Source organism: Oryctolagus cuniculus, chromosome 19, assembly GCF_964237555.1.
Source record: "Oryctolagus cuniculus chromosome 19, mOryCun1.1, whole genome shotgun sequence".
Classification (NCBI taxonomy): Eukaryota; Metazoa; Chordata; class Mammalia; order Lagomorpha; family Leporidae; genus Oryctolagus; species Oryctolagus cuniculus.
In genome coordinates, this window is record NC_091450.1 from 3400843 (window position 1) to 3420415 (window position 19573).

The 19573-nt window shown below is 42.3% G+C and overlaps 1 protein-coding gene across 6 annotated transcripts in view; it reads right to left on the bottom strand.

Annotated features, from left to right (window-relative positions):
- The window catches only part of LOC127488697 (nuclear factor 1 C-type-like), a 186526-nt gene that overhangs the window by 138395 nt on the left and 28558 nt on the right, over positions 1-19573 (bottom strand). For all 6 annotated transcript variants that reach the window (XR_011384415.1, XR_011384414.1, XR_011384413.1 and 3 more), the window contains one exon: positions 134-541. Coding sequence is in view for 1 of the 6 variants with exons in the window: in XM_070063930.1 (XP_069920031.1) it covers positions 464-541 (78 nt within the window). In the remaining 5 variants the exon portion in view is untranslated. The remainder of the gene's footprint in view (positions 1-133; positions 542-19573) is intronic.

Consider the following 19573-nt stretch of genomic DNA (forward strand, 5'->3'; position numbering starts at 1 on the left):
TTCTCACTCTACATATGTTCATGAGGGAGAAATTCACTTCCAAACCTAAAATCCCAGAGCTCTGCCTCTCTTCTCCTCTCAGGAGGTCCTTTAAATAGAAAAAGGAGATTTCATTCTTCTCCCTTTAATTTACCTTCCTTTTTGAGTATCTGCATTCAGTTCTCCACCAGGATGACCACACGTGTTTGTAGTTCTTGCACTGTCATCTCACCAAAGCTCAGCTTCTCTGGTCAGGACACACACTCATGACAGCGGCTTCAGTGCCTGAGCAACAGTGGATGCTCCCAGCAGTTAAAGGGGCCCCATCTCTGATGAAAGTCTCAGGAGCCAATGGGAGAGCCACAAGAATGGAGTCTGCTTCCCAGGGACAGCCACTCTCAGAATCTTGCCTTGTTGGAGCAGAGTTGAGAAGCAGGAGCTCTTGAAGGTACTTATTACTTTTTCCCCCTCAAGGCATCAATCCTCATGTAGAAACTTCTCTATGGTACACAAATCTGTCTCTTGGTGGGGATCTTGTGAGATGCAGTTTCAGGCCGAGTACCTGCAATGAGATGCACCACAGTCAGCAGAAGACATCAGCAGTCTCAGCCACCTAGGGATCTACAAACTACTCATTCATACAGACAGGGCACTAAGGTGTGGCGTTCTTTAAAACAATGAAAATGCACGCCAAGAATTTCTGAGATTCACATAGTGCAGAAAGAGATGTATAGCCATAACAACTACAAAACATTTAGCCTCACTCCTTCCCCATTCTCTTCCCAGAACAGCAAACACAGCAGCCGTGGCCTCTGAAACATCTTCAGAAAGAGTGGCATTTTTTTTTTTCAGAGAAAGGTGGAAAAGCAGACATTTCAACAATAAACAAATAAGTGGAAGCATATTAATTTGTTAATAATCATGAAAGAATACATTTTCTGTTCACAAAATTTGACCTGAAAAATCTCTCTCAAAAAGCGAGTGACAGAAATACGGAAGCCATTTCTGAGAAGCAATGTGTTGTGGAGACAGAAGCTGCCAATTCCAACAGACTGGCCTTTCGAGATAATGAAGGAATTCACCATTTGGGGCCACTAATTTAACACTTAACAGCCAATTCACTAAGAGGCAGGCCTTTCTGAAGTAAATTTATTTTTTTAAAGATTTATTTACTTGAGAGGCAGAGTTACAGATAGAGAGGGAGAGAGAGAGGTTTTTCTATCTGCTGGTTCACTCCCCAAATGGCCACAATGGTCGGAGCTGTGCCGATCCAAAGCCAGGAGCCAGGAGCTTTTTCTGGGTCTCCTACATGGGTGCAGGGTCCCAAGCACTTGGACCATCTTCCACTGCTTTCCCAGGATATCAACAGGGATCTGGACGAGAAGTGGAGAACCTGGGAGTTGAACTGGTCACCCATATAGGATGCCAGCACCGCAGGTGGATGCTTAACCTACTGTGCCACAGCGTTAGTCCCTTGAGAGTAATTTGAAAACACTTTAAGAACTAGGTTCTTGGGACCACCGCCGTGGCATAGCAGGTAAAGTCGCCATCAGAGTACTGGCATCCCATATGGGTGCCAGTTTGAGTCCTGGCTGCTCCTCTTCCTATCCAGCTCTCTTCTATGGCATGGAAAAGCAGTGGAAGATGGCGTAAGTCCCTGGGCCTCTGCACCTGCATGGGGAACCCAAGGAAGCTTCTGGCTCCTGGCTTCAGATCAGCACAGCTCCAGTCATTGCAGCCAATTGGGGAGTGAACCAGCAGATAGAAAATCTCTCCTTCTGCCTCTCCTTCTCTCTCTCTGTAACTATTTCAAATTAATAATAATAATAATAATAATAATAATGGCAGGTTATTTTTTTGCCAAGTGTAAGCTCTGAGAAAGTCCCGCTGTCAGAAGAGGCAGACAGAGGTTCTGAGAATGATGAGGTTTGAAGCCCAATCACCTCAAAAGCCAGGTATCTCACAACAGCAAACAGAGCATTTACCACATTAGGCAGAACAAAGTTTCTCCAACACACGTACTGAAATCCTGAGATTGCCCAGTTTAGGTTTTCCCAAACGTGCTTAATAACATCTTACTGTCTGCTGTTACACAAAGGGACCAAATCAAGTCTACAAAGATTCTGGTTTCCAAAGTTAAATGTTTCCTTGCCACAAATCGTAGATTTTCATACGGTAATGTACATTGTGTACATGAGTCCCAGCAAAAGCTCAAAGGATGGAGAGCATGCTGAATATGTTTTATGCAATGTTGCTCAAATATATTTAACTTGAAAATATTTTATATGGCATCGAATGGGATTAGGGTTCCACAGAACACACCTCCAGTTCTGTTTTAGAGAGCTGATTTAGTTCCTAGTTATTTGGTTTAAGGAAGTATCTTAAGTTGAAGATGATTCAGGCTGAGTGAAAGAGCTGGTTCTAGAATGTAGATCTCATGAAGTCCTCCTTAGTACTTATTCTGCCCCCCTATTCTTTCTTTCTTTTTTTTAAAGATTTATTTATTTGAAAGGAAGCATTAGAGAGATGGGGAGAGAGAGAGAGAGACTCTTCGAATGGCTGCAACACTCAGAGCTGGGCCAATTTGAGGCCAGGAGCCAGGAGCTTTTTCCAGGTCTCCTACATAGGTGCAGAGGCCCAAGGACTTGGGCCATCTTCTACTGCTTTCCCAGGCCATAGCAGAGAGCTGGATCGGAAGTGGAGCAGCTGGGAATCGAACCAGCACCCCATTTAGGATGCCAGCACTGCAGATGGTGGGTTTAGCTGCTACACCACAGCGCTGGACTCCTTTCCTTTTATCTCCTCTTTCTTTTCATAATTTCCTTTTGATTTCTCTATTGTAAAGAACAAAATAAAGACATCCCCTCAATTCAATGTCTAATTCTTCATACAACACACATGTGGACCTTTCTTGAGCAGCCCTGTGGGATTGCTGCAGTCTATGTTCTCATAAAAAAAATATATATCTATTTAAGGTGTATGTTAGAAAGGCACAGCCACACACATTCTTAGGTATATTAACCCATTAAGTCCCAAGTTTTTAATTCTGCAAACATTTCAATGACATTCATTTCAAAGTTATCCTAAGTGGTATGTTTACTGCTCAATTTAAGTCTTTCTGGGTGTCCTATATATAGAAAGATGGCACTTCACAGGTTAAATTAACTACAGTGCAACAAACTAAACAGAATGGCCTGGAAAGTAAAAAATTCCCCTTGACTACCTAAAGAAGGTCCAAATGACAATTAACTCAGACTAAGATTCTTGGATCAACAGTTTCCCATTCACTCCGAGCTCTTCCAACAATCCCAGTGATCTCCGCTGTGTAGCAAAGGCATGCAGTGGTTCTCAGCCTGGATTGTGCAGTAGACACACTTGCAGTGATTTTGAAGTATACAGATATAAAGGTATAGATGTTCAGGCTACTGCATCAGAACCTTCAGAGGTGGAGCTGGACATCTACATAGTTCAAAAAATGCCACATGAGTGATTTTGAGGCAAGAGAAGAGTTCACAACTGTGTGAGTCTTTCATTTCCTTCACTGCCTCAATCCCTGAGTTTCCCTATCATTCTATACAAGCCATCCACTTCCAGGCCACACCACCCCATAAATCTTTCTCACCTCGGGAAGTTCAATACAGTGGAACCTGGACTGGGTAGCGAACAAAGGGAAGACGGGGGTGGGGCTTAGTAGGAGGGAAAATAGATCAGAATTTATCAAAGTTGGTCTGAAGCCCACTTGAGTCATGGTTATCTGTTGAAAAGACGAGTCACACACTCTTACCCAGACCTGATGGAATAGTACCTTGGGAGGCCCAGGAATGAATTTGCATCGGAAAGTAATTCTTCCTCAATCCCTGCATTCCCTTCAGCCTCCCCACCCCATTCCTCCTACTCTACCTCCAAATAGATAAAGACATTTCACTTTTGAACCCATTGAGTCATCATTTAAAAAACATTCAACGCCCCTCTCAATGTTCAAAACTCTCCCTGCCTATGCACTCCTCGGTAACCATCTTTCTCTTTTTTCAAGGCCACAATTCTTGAAAAGGATTGTCTACACTTATTCTAGGTCCTCACTTGGGTATATGGTTTATGCCATGGACCTCATGACTTCCCACTTATTTAAACTTGATGGGTATTTGACACTCTGGCAGTTGCCTCTTGCTTTGCTTCCACAGTCTCTCCCAGTGGGCTATGCTCTACCTACATTTATGGGTTGTTGTTCCTTAGGATTTCCCAGAATCTACTCTTGTTCCCTCTGCAGTTGGGGTAAAGGGATCTTTCAAAGATAGGAAACAGATCATGTTTAGCCTCCCACTCAAATCCTCCAGGGATTCCACATGCAGTCTGGAGTCCAAAGCCATGAGGACTCCTATGACCTGCCTGCTTCCTATTCTCAGGTCACTCTTCGCGGTTACTCCCAACCTTCATCTGCACTGCCCTGATGTGCCCATGACCTTCCCTCCCTTATAACAACACCTACTCTTAAACAGGCAAAGTCTCAGCTTGAATTAGGGAAGACTCTGACATCACAGACCAGGGGACAGCCCACATGATCACCTGTTTAATTTGGACAGCACTTTTTATCACTGTGTTATTTGCCTAGCAACTCATCTTTATATCTCCCCATTGTATAACACTAATCTCCAGGATGCCAGTCTTGTTAACTATTCTATTTTCAAATTGCCCAGTACCAACACATAACAGGTACTCAATAAATATTTACTGAATGAGTGGGTGCTGGTGTTTGCCTTCCTGTTTTTAAAAAGACTTTTAAGTTTGAACCAATTTAGACTCATAAGGCTGCAAAAGTAGTACATGCATATCATGTTTCTGTATCCCACTCACCTGCTTACCCTAATGTTAACATTTTATATATCCATGGTGCTGATCAAAACCAAGAAGCTAACATCAGTACAGAACAATTAACTCAAGCTATTCACACATTTCACCACTTTCTTCATTAATGTTCTTTCTCGGATCCAGCATCCTACATCACATTTACTTGATTCTATAGTTGCCTCCAATCTGTAACAGTTCTTCAGGTTTTCTGTTTTTCATGAACTTGATACTTTTTTTTTTAATTTAAAAGCATTTGATGAGACAACATAAATGAAGGAGCTTCAGAGTTCATGGAAAATGGAATTAAAAGCTGTTTAGTTTGGTTAGTACATAAACTTTTTGAAATCTGTACACAGTTTTTTATGAAACACTTTTTCCATGAACTTGTTGAATACGTCTGATAGTTGACAGGGCAAGAGTTGAAAGGTACAGGTCAAAGGACTGAGCAGCAGGCCTGAGTCACCACCTCCCAGTCTCTTGGGTTAATTCCTTCCACAGCATTTTGAAAACCTGTCACTCCATAGCTGAAGCAACAGAGACTGCCAGGCTATGTATCAAATAGCAAGGTGATGAAGTAAGTTATGACCATGGCAATGCACGAGCCATTAACACTGTCACATTACTTTATCTAGTAAATGGCTTCGGTTCCACTTGTATACTTACCAATGATTTAGAGTTCATCATTTCCAGTGCAATAGTTTTATTGCGCTTTATACTTGAATTATCTTTCAGCAAAACCAAAACAAAACTATGGGTTTCCTGTTCTTTCATTTTGCTTGATGCAGAAAATCTTAAAGTCGGGTGCAAGGGCTGCATTGTGTGCTGGCGTGCTGGGCTAACAGGAAGCTGAATGCACTGCATCTGCTGGCAGATCCTGGTGCATGGATCTATTTAGTAAAGGTTACACCCGCCGCGATCACTTCACTCAGGACCGCCAAGCGGGAAAGACAGACAAAGGGCAGGGCGTGGGGGAGTGGCTTCTGTGCCCTCTGTAGGCACACACCAGGAGACTAGGGTCTTGCTACAAGGATGGGGAAGCTCTTTTTTTGTTTTGGTTTGGTTTTTTTTTTTTTTTTGGACAGGCAGAGTGGACAGTGAGAGACAGAGAGAAAGGTCTTCTTTTCCGTTGGTTCACCCTCCAATGGCCACTGCGGTCGGCGCACCGTGCTGATCTGAAGCCAGGAGCCAGGTGTTTCTCCTGGTCTCCCATGGGGTGCAGGGCCCAAGCACTTGGGCCATCCTTCACTGCATTCCCAGGGCCAGAGCACAGAGCTGGACTGGAAGAGGGGCAACCGGGACAGAATCCGGTGCCCCGACCGGGACTAGAACCCGGTGTGCCAGCGCCGCAGGCAGAGGATTAGCCTATTGAACTTTGGCGCCGGTGGGGAAGCTCTTTCTAAAAAAGATCAAAATGCAGAAGAGGCACATGGCAGCGGGGGACAGGGACGCCTCGAGGCAGGCCAGGGGTCCCACAAATGTCCGCTGCCCAGGGCGCTCACCCGTCCCCTCCCCCTGGGCCGCTGCCTTGCTGCACTCACCAGCTCCACAAAGGGCGCTCCGGGCGGCTCCGCCCCCTGACACCGCTGTTGCCTGCCCTGGCTGGGGCGGGAGAAGGCACTGAGGGCTCCACAGCCTGAGCCAATGACACCTGCTGACTGGACCCAGGGGGCTGGACCAGCAGCTGGCACCTGGCTGAGTCTTGAGGACAGCCTTCCCACAATGGCGACTTGGCGGCTTGGACTGAGGTTGCCTGTTACGCATGCGCCGGCGGAACCCGGCTGCAGCTAAGGAGGCTGGGGCTCCGCACTCCCACCGCGCTTGGCGTTTGCGCCTCGCTAGGCCCGCCTTGACCCCTGGAGACCTGGGTCTGTGTCCCGGGTCCTCAGAGTTCCTGGAGAGGTCAGGACCTGTCCGGAGGACCCGTCCCACTGCCCCTGGCAACCAGCTGGGCTCCCGCCTCAGTGCTGGACCGGACTCTCCACGCCCCTCTTTCCTCGCCTTTTAGTGATGAAACTCAAACCATGATTGAATGATACACATCTTTGCCTGTCTACAGTGAGAATTGAATTTTTGTAAAAGGGGATAACATTTCCTTTAATTGGGATTCAAAACTACTGCACCCTGCTCACCAAAATGGATCGCAGAGGTTCATCTGGAACCAAAAACTATACACGACTTTAAAACCAAAGGCAATTTTGTTCCTGAAGAACAATTTTGCCAACAGGGAGACTCGGGTTCCATTTAGCTGAGGGGAAGAAAAACAGGTTTTGTTTAAGAAAATGGGACGGGGGACTGGGCAGCTGAGCCGCCTTTGGATATGAACAAGATGGAGTGAGCCTGCTGTTTGGAAACCGGCTCCAATCAAGCCGTTACAAAAGTTGCAAGTCCGCTCAAACATCCGGGAAAGGAACGGTCTGTTCTCTTTGGAATCTCCCAAGGTCTGCTGAGTATTGACAAAATCTGTAGAACTGTTGCCGTTTACGTTCTCAACACACTATAGAAGCAGCAACTTGTTCCCCCTAACACATCTGTAAAGGCCCACAAACGGACTTTGGCTTTCCTCTTCAGCATTCTGCACTCATGCTGACAGACTTTTTTCTTTTTCCATTTCTCACTTTTCCTCAAAGGTCTTCATAGAAGACCATGCAGATGAAGTTATGTCAGGAGTCAGTGTTGCCCACTGCTCAGGAGAATCCCAGGAACTGGTCATTTCCAGAAAGTTATGTCCCATGGAAGAAAGATTTGGTGATTCTAAGAGGTGTGCAGAAAAAGGTCTTGAGAAAACACGCCAAGGAACAACGAAGAAATTTATTTTACTGGGGGCATGTCCACTCTGCAGAGGAATGTCTTGGTTTAGGCATAGGAGTAAAATACCACGCTTCAGTTTTGTTTTATTTTTCTGGAAAGCATAGTAGTCAATTATAGCATAGTAGACAATTATAATATAGGCAGAGATTTTGTTCCTAGATAGACAAGTCAGAAAGACAGGGAGTACAAGGTATAATGACAACAAAAAGTAGAAAGATACAAAGTGAAACTGTCAGAATCCTTGCTTTTTTTTCTGAATAAGGAAGCTTTCTCTGTGAGTAAGCAGCTAAATAATGTCCGCGTTCATGCTTTGTTACTTCTTATAACTAGCAAGCTTCTGGCTCACTCTACCAGTCTGCACTGCCCCAGAAGTGTTGATACAGATGTATTTGATGTCACACATATTTCTCTTTGTTCTGCTAGTAAGCAACCTAGAGAAATTCTATTATCTCAGACTACCTGGGCATGAAAGTCTAATGATTTTTATTGAGCAGATATATTCTTGATAATATCTGCTGCTATTTCACCTATTTTTTTTCCTTCTGATAATAGCTATTCTAACTGGAGTGAGGTAATCTCTCACTGTGATAAATCATTGTATTTCACTGGTGGCTAGTGATATGGAACATTTTTCACTCATTTGTTGCCCATTTGTATGACTTCTTTTGAGAAATGCCTGTTCAGATCCTTTGTTCCTTTTTAATGTTTATTTGTTATTATTGCTGTATTTTTTGAGTTCCTTATATAATCTGCAAATTGTTCATCAAGGAATAGTGTGCAAACATTATTTCCTACCCTGTTGCTTATCTCTTCATTGTTTCCTCTACTGTGCAGAAGCTTCTTAGTTGATACAATCTCATTTGTTTAGTTTTGCTTCTGTTGCCTGTGCTTTTGGAATGTTAGCCAAAAAACTCTTGCCTATACCAACGTTTGGAAGCATTTCCTTCTAGTAGTTTCATGTCTTGCATACAGGTCTTTGATCTGTTTCTGAACTGATTTTTGTAAAGACTGAGAGGTAGGATCTAGTTGCAATCTTCTGCAGATGGATATACAATTTCACCAGCACCATTTATTGAAGATATTGTCCTCTCTGTAATTTGTGTTTGTGGTGTCTTTGCCAAGGATCAGTTGACTGTAGATGTGTGTATTTATTTCTTGGATATCTATTATGTTCTATTGATCTGTGTGTCTGCTTTTAAACATGATTACTACAGTTCTGCAGTGTGTCTTGAAACCCAGGTTCTCTTTGTTCAAGATTGCTGTGGCTATTGGGGTATTTCATGCTTTCACATGAATTCCAGTATTATTTTTTTTCTAGTTCTGTGAAGACTATTACTGGTATTTTGGTGGGGATTTTGTTGAATTGGTAAATTGCTCTGGGTAATACAGAATTTTATTCTTCCAATCAAATGCACGGGGTGGTCGTTGGACTTTTTTGCTTCTTCAATTTTTCATTGTTTTTGTAATTTTCATTCTAGAAGTCTTTTTGTGCTTGATTGAATTTATTCCAAGATTTTTAAAAAACTTTTATTTAAGGTACACAAATTTCATATATATAGAGAGAGATATATAGATTTAGGAACATAGTGACACTTCCCACTGTACCCTCCCTCTCAACCCTGCTCCCACTCTTCCTCCTCCCTCTCCTATTCCCACTTTTAATTTTTATGAAGATATATTTTCAGTTTATATTCATAGTACTAACCCTACACTAAGTAAATAATTCAACAAATGTGGAGCTGGCACCATAGTGCACTAGGTTAATCCACTGCCTGTGGCGCCGGCATCCCATATGGGCACCGGGTTCTAGTCCTGGTTGCTCCTCTCCCAGTCCAGCTCTCTGCTAAGGCCTGGGAAAGCCCAAGTGCTTGTCCCCTGCACCTGCATGGGACACCAGGAAGAAGCACCTGGCTCCTGGCTTCAGATCAGCACAGCTCCAGCAGTTGTGGCCATTTGGAGAGTGAACAACAGAAGGAAGACTTTTCTCTCTGTCTCTCTCTCTCACTCTCTGTAAACTCTACCTGTCAAATAAATAAATAAGAATTCAACAAATAACATGAAGAAAAAAAGGACAACAACACTATTTCTAAAAAACACACTGTTCCTCATCTCAAAATGTTGACTTCACTCCTATACATTGCATTTTAAGTACCCTTTAGGTACTTCATTACTTCATTAGTTAACATAGGTCAGGAAAAACATATGGTACTTGTCTTTTTGGGATTGGCTTATTTCACTAAGTATAATGGTTTCCAGTTGCATCCATTTTGTTCCAAAAAATCAGGATCTCATGTTTTTCAACACTGAGTAGTATTCCATGGTGTTTACATAACATAATTTCTTTATCCAATCATCAGTTGAAGGACATCTGGGTTGATTCCATATCTTAGCTATTGTGAATTTTAAAAGTTATTTTGATAGAATTGCTTTTATAACTTCTTTCCTTCCCTCCCTCTTTGTTTGTTTGTTCCTTCCTTCCTTCCTTCCTTCCTTCCTTTCTTCCTTTCTTCCTTTCTTTCAAGATCTACTTTATTTATTTGAAAGAGCTACAGAGAGAGGTAGAGACAGAGAGAGGTCTTCCATCTGCTGGTTCACTCCCCAGATGATCACAATGGCCAGAGCTGTGCCAATCCAAAGCTTGCACTTCTTCTGAGTCTCCCATGTGGGTGCAGAGGTCCAAGGACTTGGACCATCCTCCACTGCTTTCTCAGGCCATAGCAGAGAGCCAGATCAGAAGAGGAGCAACCGAGACTAGAATCGGTGCCCATATGGGATGCTGGCACTTCAGACCAGGGCTTTAGCCCACTGCGCCACAGTGCTGGCCCCTATAATTTCTTTCTCAGCAAGTTCATTATTGGTTTGTATAAGTGCTACTGATTTCTGAAAGTTGATTTTGGTTCCTGAAATATTACTAAATTGGTTTATCAATGCTGTCAGTCTTTTGTTTTTTTTCTGTATGTAGAATCATACCATTTGAAATGGGGATAATTTGAATGCTTCATCAACACATATTGGAATATAATTTTTAATCCTTCATTTTGTTGATGGAATTATATTGACTGATTTTGTGTGTTGAACTATCCCTGGGACAAATATCACTTGATGGTGGTAAATGATCTTTGTGATGTCTTGTTAGATTCAATTTGATAATATTTTGTTGAGAAATTTTCTATCTACGTTCATCAGGGAACTGCTGGTATGCAGTTTTGTTTACTTGTTTACTTGTCATGTCCTTGTCTGGTTTTGGTGTTAAGATAATGTTGTTTTTGTAGAGTAAGTTTGGAAGGGTTCCATCCCTTTGAATATTTTGGAGTAGTTTCAGAAGAATCGGTGTTAGTTCTTCTTGAAAAATTTGTTATAGTTTAGCAGTGAGGACCATCTGGTTCTGTTTTTTTCTTTCTTTGGAAGACTTGTATAACTGATTCAATCTCATAACTTGTTATTTATCTGGTTTTTTTGTTTGTTTGTTTTTATGGTTAAATTTTAGCAGATTATATAGGTTTAGAAATCTTGGCTGGTGCCATGGCTCACTGGGCTAATCCTCCGCCTTGTGGCACCGGCACACCGGGTTCTAGTCCCGGTCAGGGCGCTGGATTCTGTCCCAGTTGCCCCTCTTCCAGGTCAGCTCTCTGCTGTGGCCAGGGAGTGCAGTGGAGGATGGCCCAAGCCCTTGGGCCCAAGCCCTTGGGCCCCATGGGAGACCAGGAGAAGCTCCTGGCTCCTGCCTTCAGATCAGCGCGGTGCGCTGGCCACAGTGCGCCGGCCGCGGCGGCCATTGGAGGGTGAACCAACGGCAAAAGGAAGACCTTTCTCTCGGTCTCTCTCTCTCATTGTCCACTCTGCCTGTCATAAAAAAAAAAAGAAATCTATCCATTTCTTCTAGGTTTTCCAATTTGTTGGCATTTACTTGTTCATAGTAATGCCTAATAATCTTTTGTGGGATCAAGAACCTGAAGCATTTCTTCATAAAATTTAACAGAAGAGGAAACATAGATCTTATTATTAAAACATAATTTGAGCCGGAGCCACGGCTCAATAGGCTAATCCTCCACCTTGCGGCGCCGGCACACTGGGTTCTAGTCCCAGTCGGGGCGTCAGATTCTGTCCCGGTTGCCCCTCTTCCAGGCCAGCCCTCTGCTATGGCCTGGGAGTGCAGTGGAGGATGGCGTGGGTCCTTGGGCCCTGCACCCCATGGGAGACAGGAGAAGCTCCTGGCTCCTGCCTTCAGATCAGCGCGGTGTGCCGGCCGCAGCGCGCCAGCCGCGGCGGCCATTGGAGGGTGAACCAATGGCAAAAGGAAGACTTTCCTCTCTGTCTCTCTCTCACTGTCCATTCTGCCTGTCAAAAATTAAAAAAAAAAAAAACATAATTTGGCTTCCAAGTTCCTACATGATTTTTAATGACAAAAATCATAAGTTAATGCTGCTACAAAGTGAAAACTTAATCCAATTATGGTGTTTAGGAGGTAGGCCTAGCTGGAGGTTCTTAGAAAATTGGGGATATGCCCTCAGAAGGCAGTTCTCACAAGAAAGTTGATTATAAAAGCTGTATTGGCCATAGATAGCCACTGCTTCCTGACTTAACATGTGACTGTTTTGTCTGCATACACTCTAGATTGACATTTGCTACCCCTACCAGATGCCCAGCCAAAAGGACCACCTGATTTAGACTTGAACCTCCACAATTGTGAGCTAAATAAACTATTTCCTTTATAACATTAGCTGCACAGCTATTTCATTGTAGTAATTGTGCATTAGAAAGCTTTTGTTGTTACCTTAACTAAACTACCTGAGAGGAGCTACATAAGAAGGAAGGTTTATTTCAGCTTACAGTTTTGGAAGTTTACAGTCTAACATCAAATTGCCTCATTGGTTTAGGGAGCTAGTGAGGCTGGAGGGTGGTGGATGGATGATCACATGATGAAGCAGAAAGAAGACAGACAGGGAACATGCCCTTCACCTACCATTGTCTACATGTTCTTCCCTTATAAAGCCAGCATGATTCAATCACATGCAAAATCACAGTAATTTGATCTAATCACTTTCCATGGCCCAACTTGTAGATATAATAAAGTTCTATCTTTAATCTATTAACCATTAAGATATTGGGGAAAAATATCTTTAATAAATGGGCCTTTCAAAGACATGCAAACTACTATCCAAAATAAAACATTGTATCAGCCCACAAAGATTCATGTCCATCTCACAACATAAAATATATTCATTCCACTCCCATTGCAGAAGAAAGGGTGGGCAGGAGAATGGGTGGGCAGGAGAATCTCAGGAGACTCCATTGCCATGCCATCGATTCTAGCTATCCAAGATTTTCCAAATCATCACAGCTGTAGCTCAGTTGGAGAGCTACTGAGAACCTTCACAATAGCTTTCCTTTAGAGAAGGCTGTCTCCTACACCTCCCAAGCTCCAGAGCCCAGGATGACAGCCCAACAGCATCTTAAGAAAAAAGCCATTGTTTGAATTCATACTGTTCTAGGGGTCAGAAACCTGTGAATATCCCATTCCTGAGAATCCCCAGATCCGAGACATTCTACCACACAAGCATGGGGGACAGCAGCCTTCAAATGCAACTTGGTCCAGAAGAACAGGTGTGACCCAATGCCTCACTACTACTTGAACTTAGGGTAGATGGTGCACTCCTTGGCCACTACCTCCTCCCATGGCCAGCTACTAGCAGACCCACACCACCACTTCCGAGACTAACTGAAGCTATTTAAACACCCACCTCCCCTGGTCACCACCTCCCCCTGTAGCCAGCTGCTGCTCATTGGCCCAAACCACTGGGACTGAGAGTGGGCACTGCACTCCCCAGCTGCTGTGTCTTCCATGGCAAGATTCTCATGGAACCACACAAATACTGGGACTCAGAATAATGCTGAAGGTCCTTGCCAACAGTACAGTTGACTTACGCTGCCTGAGGAAGCACATACCATTCTTGTGGTATACCCGCTATTACTGCTAGAGTGGCCACACAGCGGGCTCCCAGATCCACTGTTGTGTGCATTACATTGGCCTGGACTGCTACAATGTTGTCCCCACTATATGGTCTCCAGAGACAATGGGTCTTCCTGACTTGACCATAGATTGCAGCCCAAGGAGATACAGATAGACTACAATATGGCACCCAACTGGAAGGAAATTGAATGTACCTCATCAAACTGACACCTCAAAGCACCTCCAGGGATTAGCTATTTTCTATTAAAACCAATGTATAAAACTGATTGAAACAGCCAGTCCACCAGATGTGAAAATCTCAATGTAACCACAAGACAAATGAAAGAAACAATGAAATATTATGCCTCCAAAGGAATACAACAACTTTCTAAAAACGGAATCGCCATCCCCAAACAACATTGATGAAATGCCTGATAATACATTCAAAAGAATGTTTCAAGGAAGCAGTGATATTCAAGAGAGTACAGACAGGGGCTAGCATTGTGGTGCAGTAGGTTAGGCTGTTGCTTGCAATATTAATGTGCCAATTTGAGTCCCAGCTGCTCTGCTTCTGATCCAGCTCCCTGCTGATGCACTTGGGAAGACAGTGGAGGACGGCCAAAGTGCTTGGGTCCCTGCAACCCATGTGGGAGATCAGAATGGAGTTCACGAATCCTGGCTTTGGCCTGGCCCAGACCGGGCTGTTTTGGCCATTTCGGAAGTGAACCAGTGGATGGAAGATCTCTCTCTTCCTCGCAATCTCCTTTCTCTCTCATTCTCCCTCTCTCCTTCCCTCCCTCTGTCTCTGTCTCTCTCCTTCTTTGAAATAAATAAATAATTTTAAAAAAGAGAGTGCAGACAGTGCAACAAAATCATACATGGTATGAGTAATAAGCTCAACAAAAGCACGGCAATGGTAAAGAAGAACAAAATAGAAAACTCATAAGTGAAGGATTCAATAACCTAAATAAAAAATACATGTGAAACCCTTAACAATAGCTTGGTTCAAGAGAAGAAAAAATATTTATCTTGAAGACAGGTCTCATGAAATGTTCTACTCAGATACTCAGAACTAAAGAATAAAAATAGCCTCAGAGATCATTGGGACAGCATTACATGAACAAATATTCTAATTTTGAGGTCCATGAAAGGGAAGAAAATGGAGAAGGTATATTAAATCTATTCAATGAAAGAGTGTTATCAATTCCCTAATCATGGAGAAGATACTCTTATTAAAGTATAGGAGTCCCACAGGAACCAAAATAGACATGAGAAGAAAAGATACTCACCATAGCATATGACAATCAACCTGTCAAAAGTGCAAGGCAAAGGTAGAATTATAAAAGGAGCAAGAAAAAAAATACTAAGTCACATTTAAGGGAACTTCCATTATATTAATAGCAGATTTCTCAGCAATGACATATTACATATTCTTGAAAATTTTCTGCAAAGCTATCCTTTAGAAATAAGGAGAAAAAAAGACTTCCCAAGGCAGACAACCACTGAGAGAATTCATAATCAAAAGCCAACCTTACAAAAGGTACTAATTCTAGAAGTGAAAGATAACTACCATCATAAAAATTTATGTAAATATTAAATCCACAAGAACAGATGCACAGAAGAGAAACAGAAAAGAATAAATCCTTTTCAATACAGTAAGTGACTAAACCATGAAGATAAACAACAAGAAAACAAGACTAGAACAAAATATATTTTAAAATGGAAGAAATTTAGGAAAAAGATAGGGGTCTTTACATAACTACAACCTTGATACAGACTGAGTGAATGGATATAAAAATAGAATCCATAGATATTCCATGAATAAAAAACTCACATTACCAGTAAAGACTCAGACTAAAACTGAAGGGTTGAAGAAAGACATTTCATGCAATGGAAATAAAAATCAAGTAGAATCAGCCATCCTATCACTGAGAACAGTTTTTAAGACAAAAGCTTTAAAAAGAGACAAAGGTAGCCAGCATATCAAGGGGTCAATTCAACAGGAAGCTATTATAATGGTAAATATAAAATGTACCTAATACTGGAGCACCTAGTAGTTTTAAAAGAACATTACTAGATCTAAAGGCAGAGATAGAATCTAACACAACAATAGTGAGACATTTCAACATCTCACCTTCATTGATGGACAGGTCATCCAGAAAAAACTCAATGAGGAAACATTAGTGATAAAGTACACTATAGCCCAAGTGGAGCTAACAATTACAGAACATTTCATTCAACAGCTGCAGAATATACATAATTTCCATCAGAACATGGAATAGTCCCAAGAATAAATGACAAAACAAGGCTCAACCAACTCAAAAGAATCAAAATCATAACATCAATCTTTTCTGACCACAATGGAAAAACTGAGAATCAACAATAGAAACAGTAGATATTATACACATACACAGAGATTGAACCACATGGCATTGAAAGAACAGTGGGTCATTAAAGAAATTAAACAAAAAAATTTAAAAATATCTTGAAACAAAGAAAAATGAAAACAATATACCAAAACTTATGGTACAAAATAAGTACTCAAAGGAAAGTTTATAGGAATGGATGCCTAAATTAAAAAATAACAATATATCCCAAGGACCAAGAAAAGCAAAACACAACAAAAACCCCAAAATCAGTAAAGGAAAGAAAGATCAGAGCAGAAATCAATGAAACAGAAATTAAAAGGCACACAAAAGATCAATGAAATAAATGGTTCTGGAAAGGTAAATTTGGCTGGACTTGATACCAGAGAAACTAGGGCTGGGCTGTTGGTCACTGGACAGCAGTCTGCCATCGAGAAGAGCTGATACAGTGGAGGATGGCCTGGTCCTTGGGCCCTACACCTGCATGGGAGACCAGGGGGAGGCACCTGGCTCCTGGCTTCAGATTGGCACAGCACGCCGGCCATGGCGGCCACTTTGGGGGTGAACCAATGGAAAATGGAGGACCTTTCTTTCTCTCTATCTCTCTGTTTCTCTCTCTCTCTCTCTCACTGTCTAATTCTGCCTGAAAGAAAGAAAGAAAGAAAGAAAGAAAGAAAGAAAGAAAGAAAGAGGCTTATGCATGAGACTAGCAGTCATGGGGGAGAAGCAGACAGCTTTGTGTCAATGCTTTTCTTGTCTTGCCAGTTAACAAGAGCACATTTAAAGGAGAAAAGGAGTTGGAGGAAGTGAGAGGGGATAATGGGCAAACTGGGAAGGCCAGCTTGAAAGCAGTTGGGGGTGGTTCCTTCAATGTAGGGCTTGATTGTTTACAAGGGGATGGTGTGTTTCCTTCCTTAGCTGAAGTCTTGTGGTTCTAGCCATTTTCCAGTAGTCAGTCCTCAAATTCTTTTTGTTTTAAATTTTTATTTATTTAAAAAACAATGACAGAGAGATACCGAGGGAGAGAGGTAGGGAGAGAGGAAGAAGGAAAGATCTTCCATCTACTGGTTCACTCCCCAAATGGTGGCAATAGCTGGAGCTGGGCTAGGCTGAAGCCAGGAGCCTGGAACTCCATCTGGGTCTCCCACATGGTTAACAGGTGCTCAAGAAGTTGGGCCATCTGGTTCTTTCCCAGGTGCATCAGTAGGGAAATGGATTGGAAGCAGAGCACTGGGACTTAAACTGGTGCTCCCATGTGGGATGCTGACATCACAGGTGGCTGCTTAACCTGCTGCACCATAGCACCAGCCCCAGTCCCAAAATTCTTAGGAAAGTTTTTTATTTTTTTTTTTTCTGTTGAATTAAACATAGTTTTAATTAGCCACAAGATCAGAAAATTAGCTTTTGGTAAGCAGAATGTGTAAAGAGGAATTAAAATGTATTTACTACAGTTACAGATTAAGGGGAAAAAAAAGAAAGTGAAATCAAGCCCCTAATCAGTGCCTTGAATGCAGACTAGATGCCCTCAGGCCCTAGTCTCCTAGCCTGCCTCCCTTAGCTTCAAGTATCCTTTGCCTTTTGAAAGCATTAAAATTAACTCTGACTTGAGAGAGTGGGACAGCTGGCCCCACAGTGACTTGATTCACAAGGTCATTTGCCTCTCTACCAGATAAAACCTTGATGGCCAGTATTACTTGATGAATCTGGCTTTGGGGAATCCCATGTCCAGGGCAGTCATAGCCATCTGTATGGATAGCGGGTACATAGTTCAACATCATAGAAGTTTTCTGAGTAAGACAAAGAACCAACATCACCCTGAATGGGGAAAAGATGAAAACTTCTGGAGCTGGCACTGTGGCATAGCAGGTAAAACAGCCACCTGCAACCCTAGTATCCCATATTGGTGCTGGTTCAAGTCCCAGCTGCTCCACTTTGGGTTCAGCTCCCTGCTAATGTGCTTGGGAAAGCAGCAGAAGGCAGCCCAATACTTGGGACCTTGTACCAATGTGGGAGACCTGGAAGAATCTCCTGGCTTCTGGTTTCAGATTGACATAGCTCCAGCCATTGTGGCCATTTGGGAGTAAACTAGCAGATGGAACATTTCTCTCTCTCTCTCTCTCTCTCTCTCTCTGCTTCAAATAAATAAATAATCTTAAAAACAAAAAGATGAAAACCTTTCTTCTAAAATCTGGAACAAAAAATGAATGTCTGCACTCACCATTCTTATCCAGCACAATAACAGAAGTGTTAGCCAAAGCAATTAAGCTATAGAAAGAAATAAAAGGCATAGAAATATGCCTGGAGGAAATAAAATTACCCTCACTTGCAGATGATTTGACACATAGAAAAAAGCAGCCAAAAGACTATTAGAACTAACAAATGAATTCATGCAGGAAACATGCAGGATTCGAAATCATCATACAAACATAAACAACATTTTTATACATCAATAACAAACTTATTGAGGAAGGAAGAAACTATAAGAGTGTTTCCACCTACAATAGCTACCAAAGCAATCAAATGCATAGGACCAAATTTAACCAGGAAGGTGAATGACCTCTATAATAAAAAATTACAAAACACTACTGAAAGAAACTGAAGAGGACCCCACACCCCCAGCCCAGAAGAACATTCTCCTCTTTTCATGGATTGAGAGAAAAATATTGTTAAAATATCCATACTACAAAAAGCTGCTTACAGATTTAATACCGTCACCATCAAAATATGGATGGCACTCTTAATGAAAATAGAATAAGTAATCCTTTTTTAAAAAGATTTATTTGAAAGGCAAAGTAACAGACAGAGGTAGAGACAGAGAGAGAGGTCTTACATCCATAGGTTCACTCCCCAAATGGCTGCAACGACCAGGGCTGGGCTAGGCTTAAGCCAGAAGCCAGGAGCCAGGAGCTTCTTCTGGGTCTCCCATGTGGGTGCAGGGGCCCACACACTTGAGCCATCCTCCTCTGTTTTCCCAGGTGTATTAGCAGGGAGCTGGATTGGAAGTGGAGCAGCTCAGGCTTGAAGCAGTACCATAGGGGATGCTAGCACTGCAGGCCAGGGCTTTAACCTGCTGCACCACAGCTCTGGATCCAAAATAAACAATCCTAATAGTCACAGAAGCAAAAGTGACCCCGAGCAACAAAAGCACTATTGAGCCAAAAGAACAAGGCGGGAGCATCACAATGCCTGATCTCAAAGCATACTATACTGACTAAAACAGCACAGTATTGGCATAAAAATGGATATGTGTAGCAGAATGGAGATCCTGGAGATACGTCCACACAGCTCAGCTATGTGATGTCATAAGATTCACCTTGGAGAAAAGATGTTCTCTTTAATCAAATATCATGCGAAAAATGGACATTCACATTCCAAAGAATGAGATTAGATCCTTAGCTCCCAGTACTGCAGACATTAAGCCAAAATGAATGGAAGACTTTAATCTAAGTCCAGAAATGATAAAACTAGTAGAAGAAAACATATGGAAGAGTTCTATACCATTGGTCTGGTCATTGATTGTTTTAGATATGACCTCATAAGCAAGACAACTAAAGCAAAAAAAAGACAAAAATGATTTCATCAAGATAAAAAGCTACTGCACAGCAAAAGAAACAATCTACAGAAT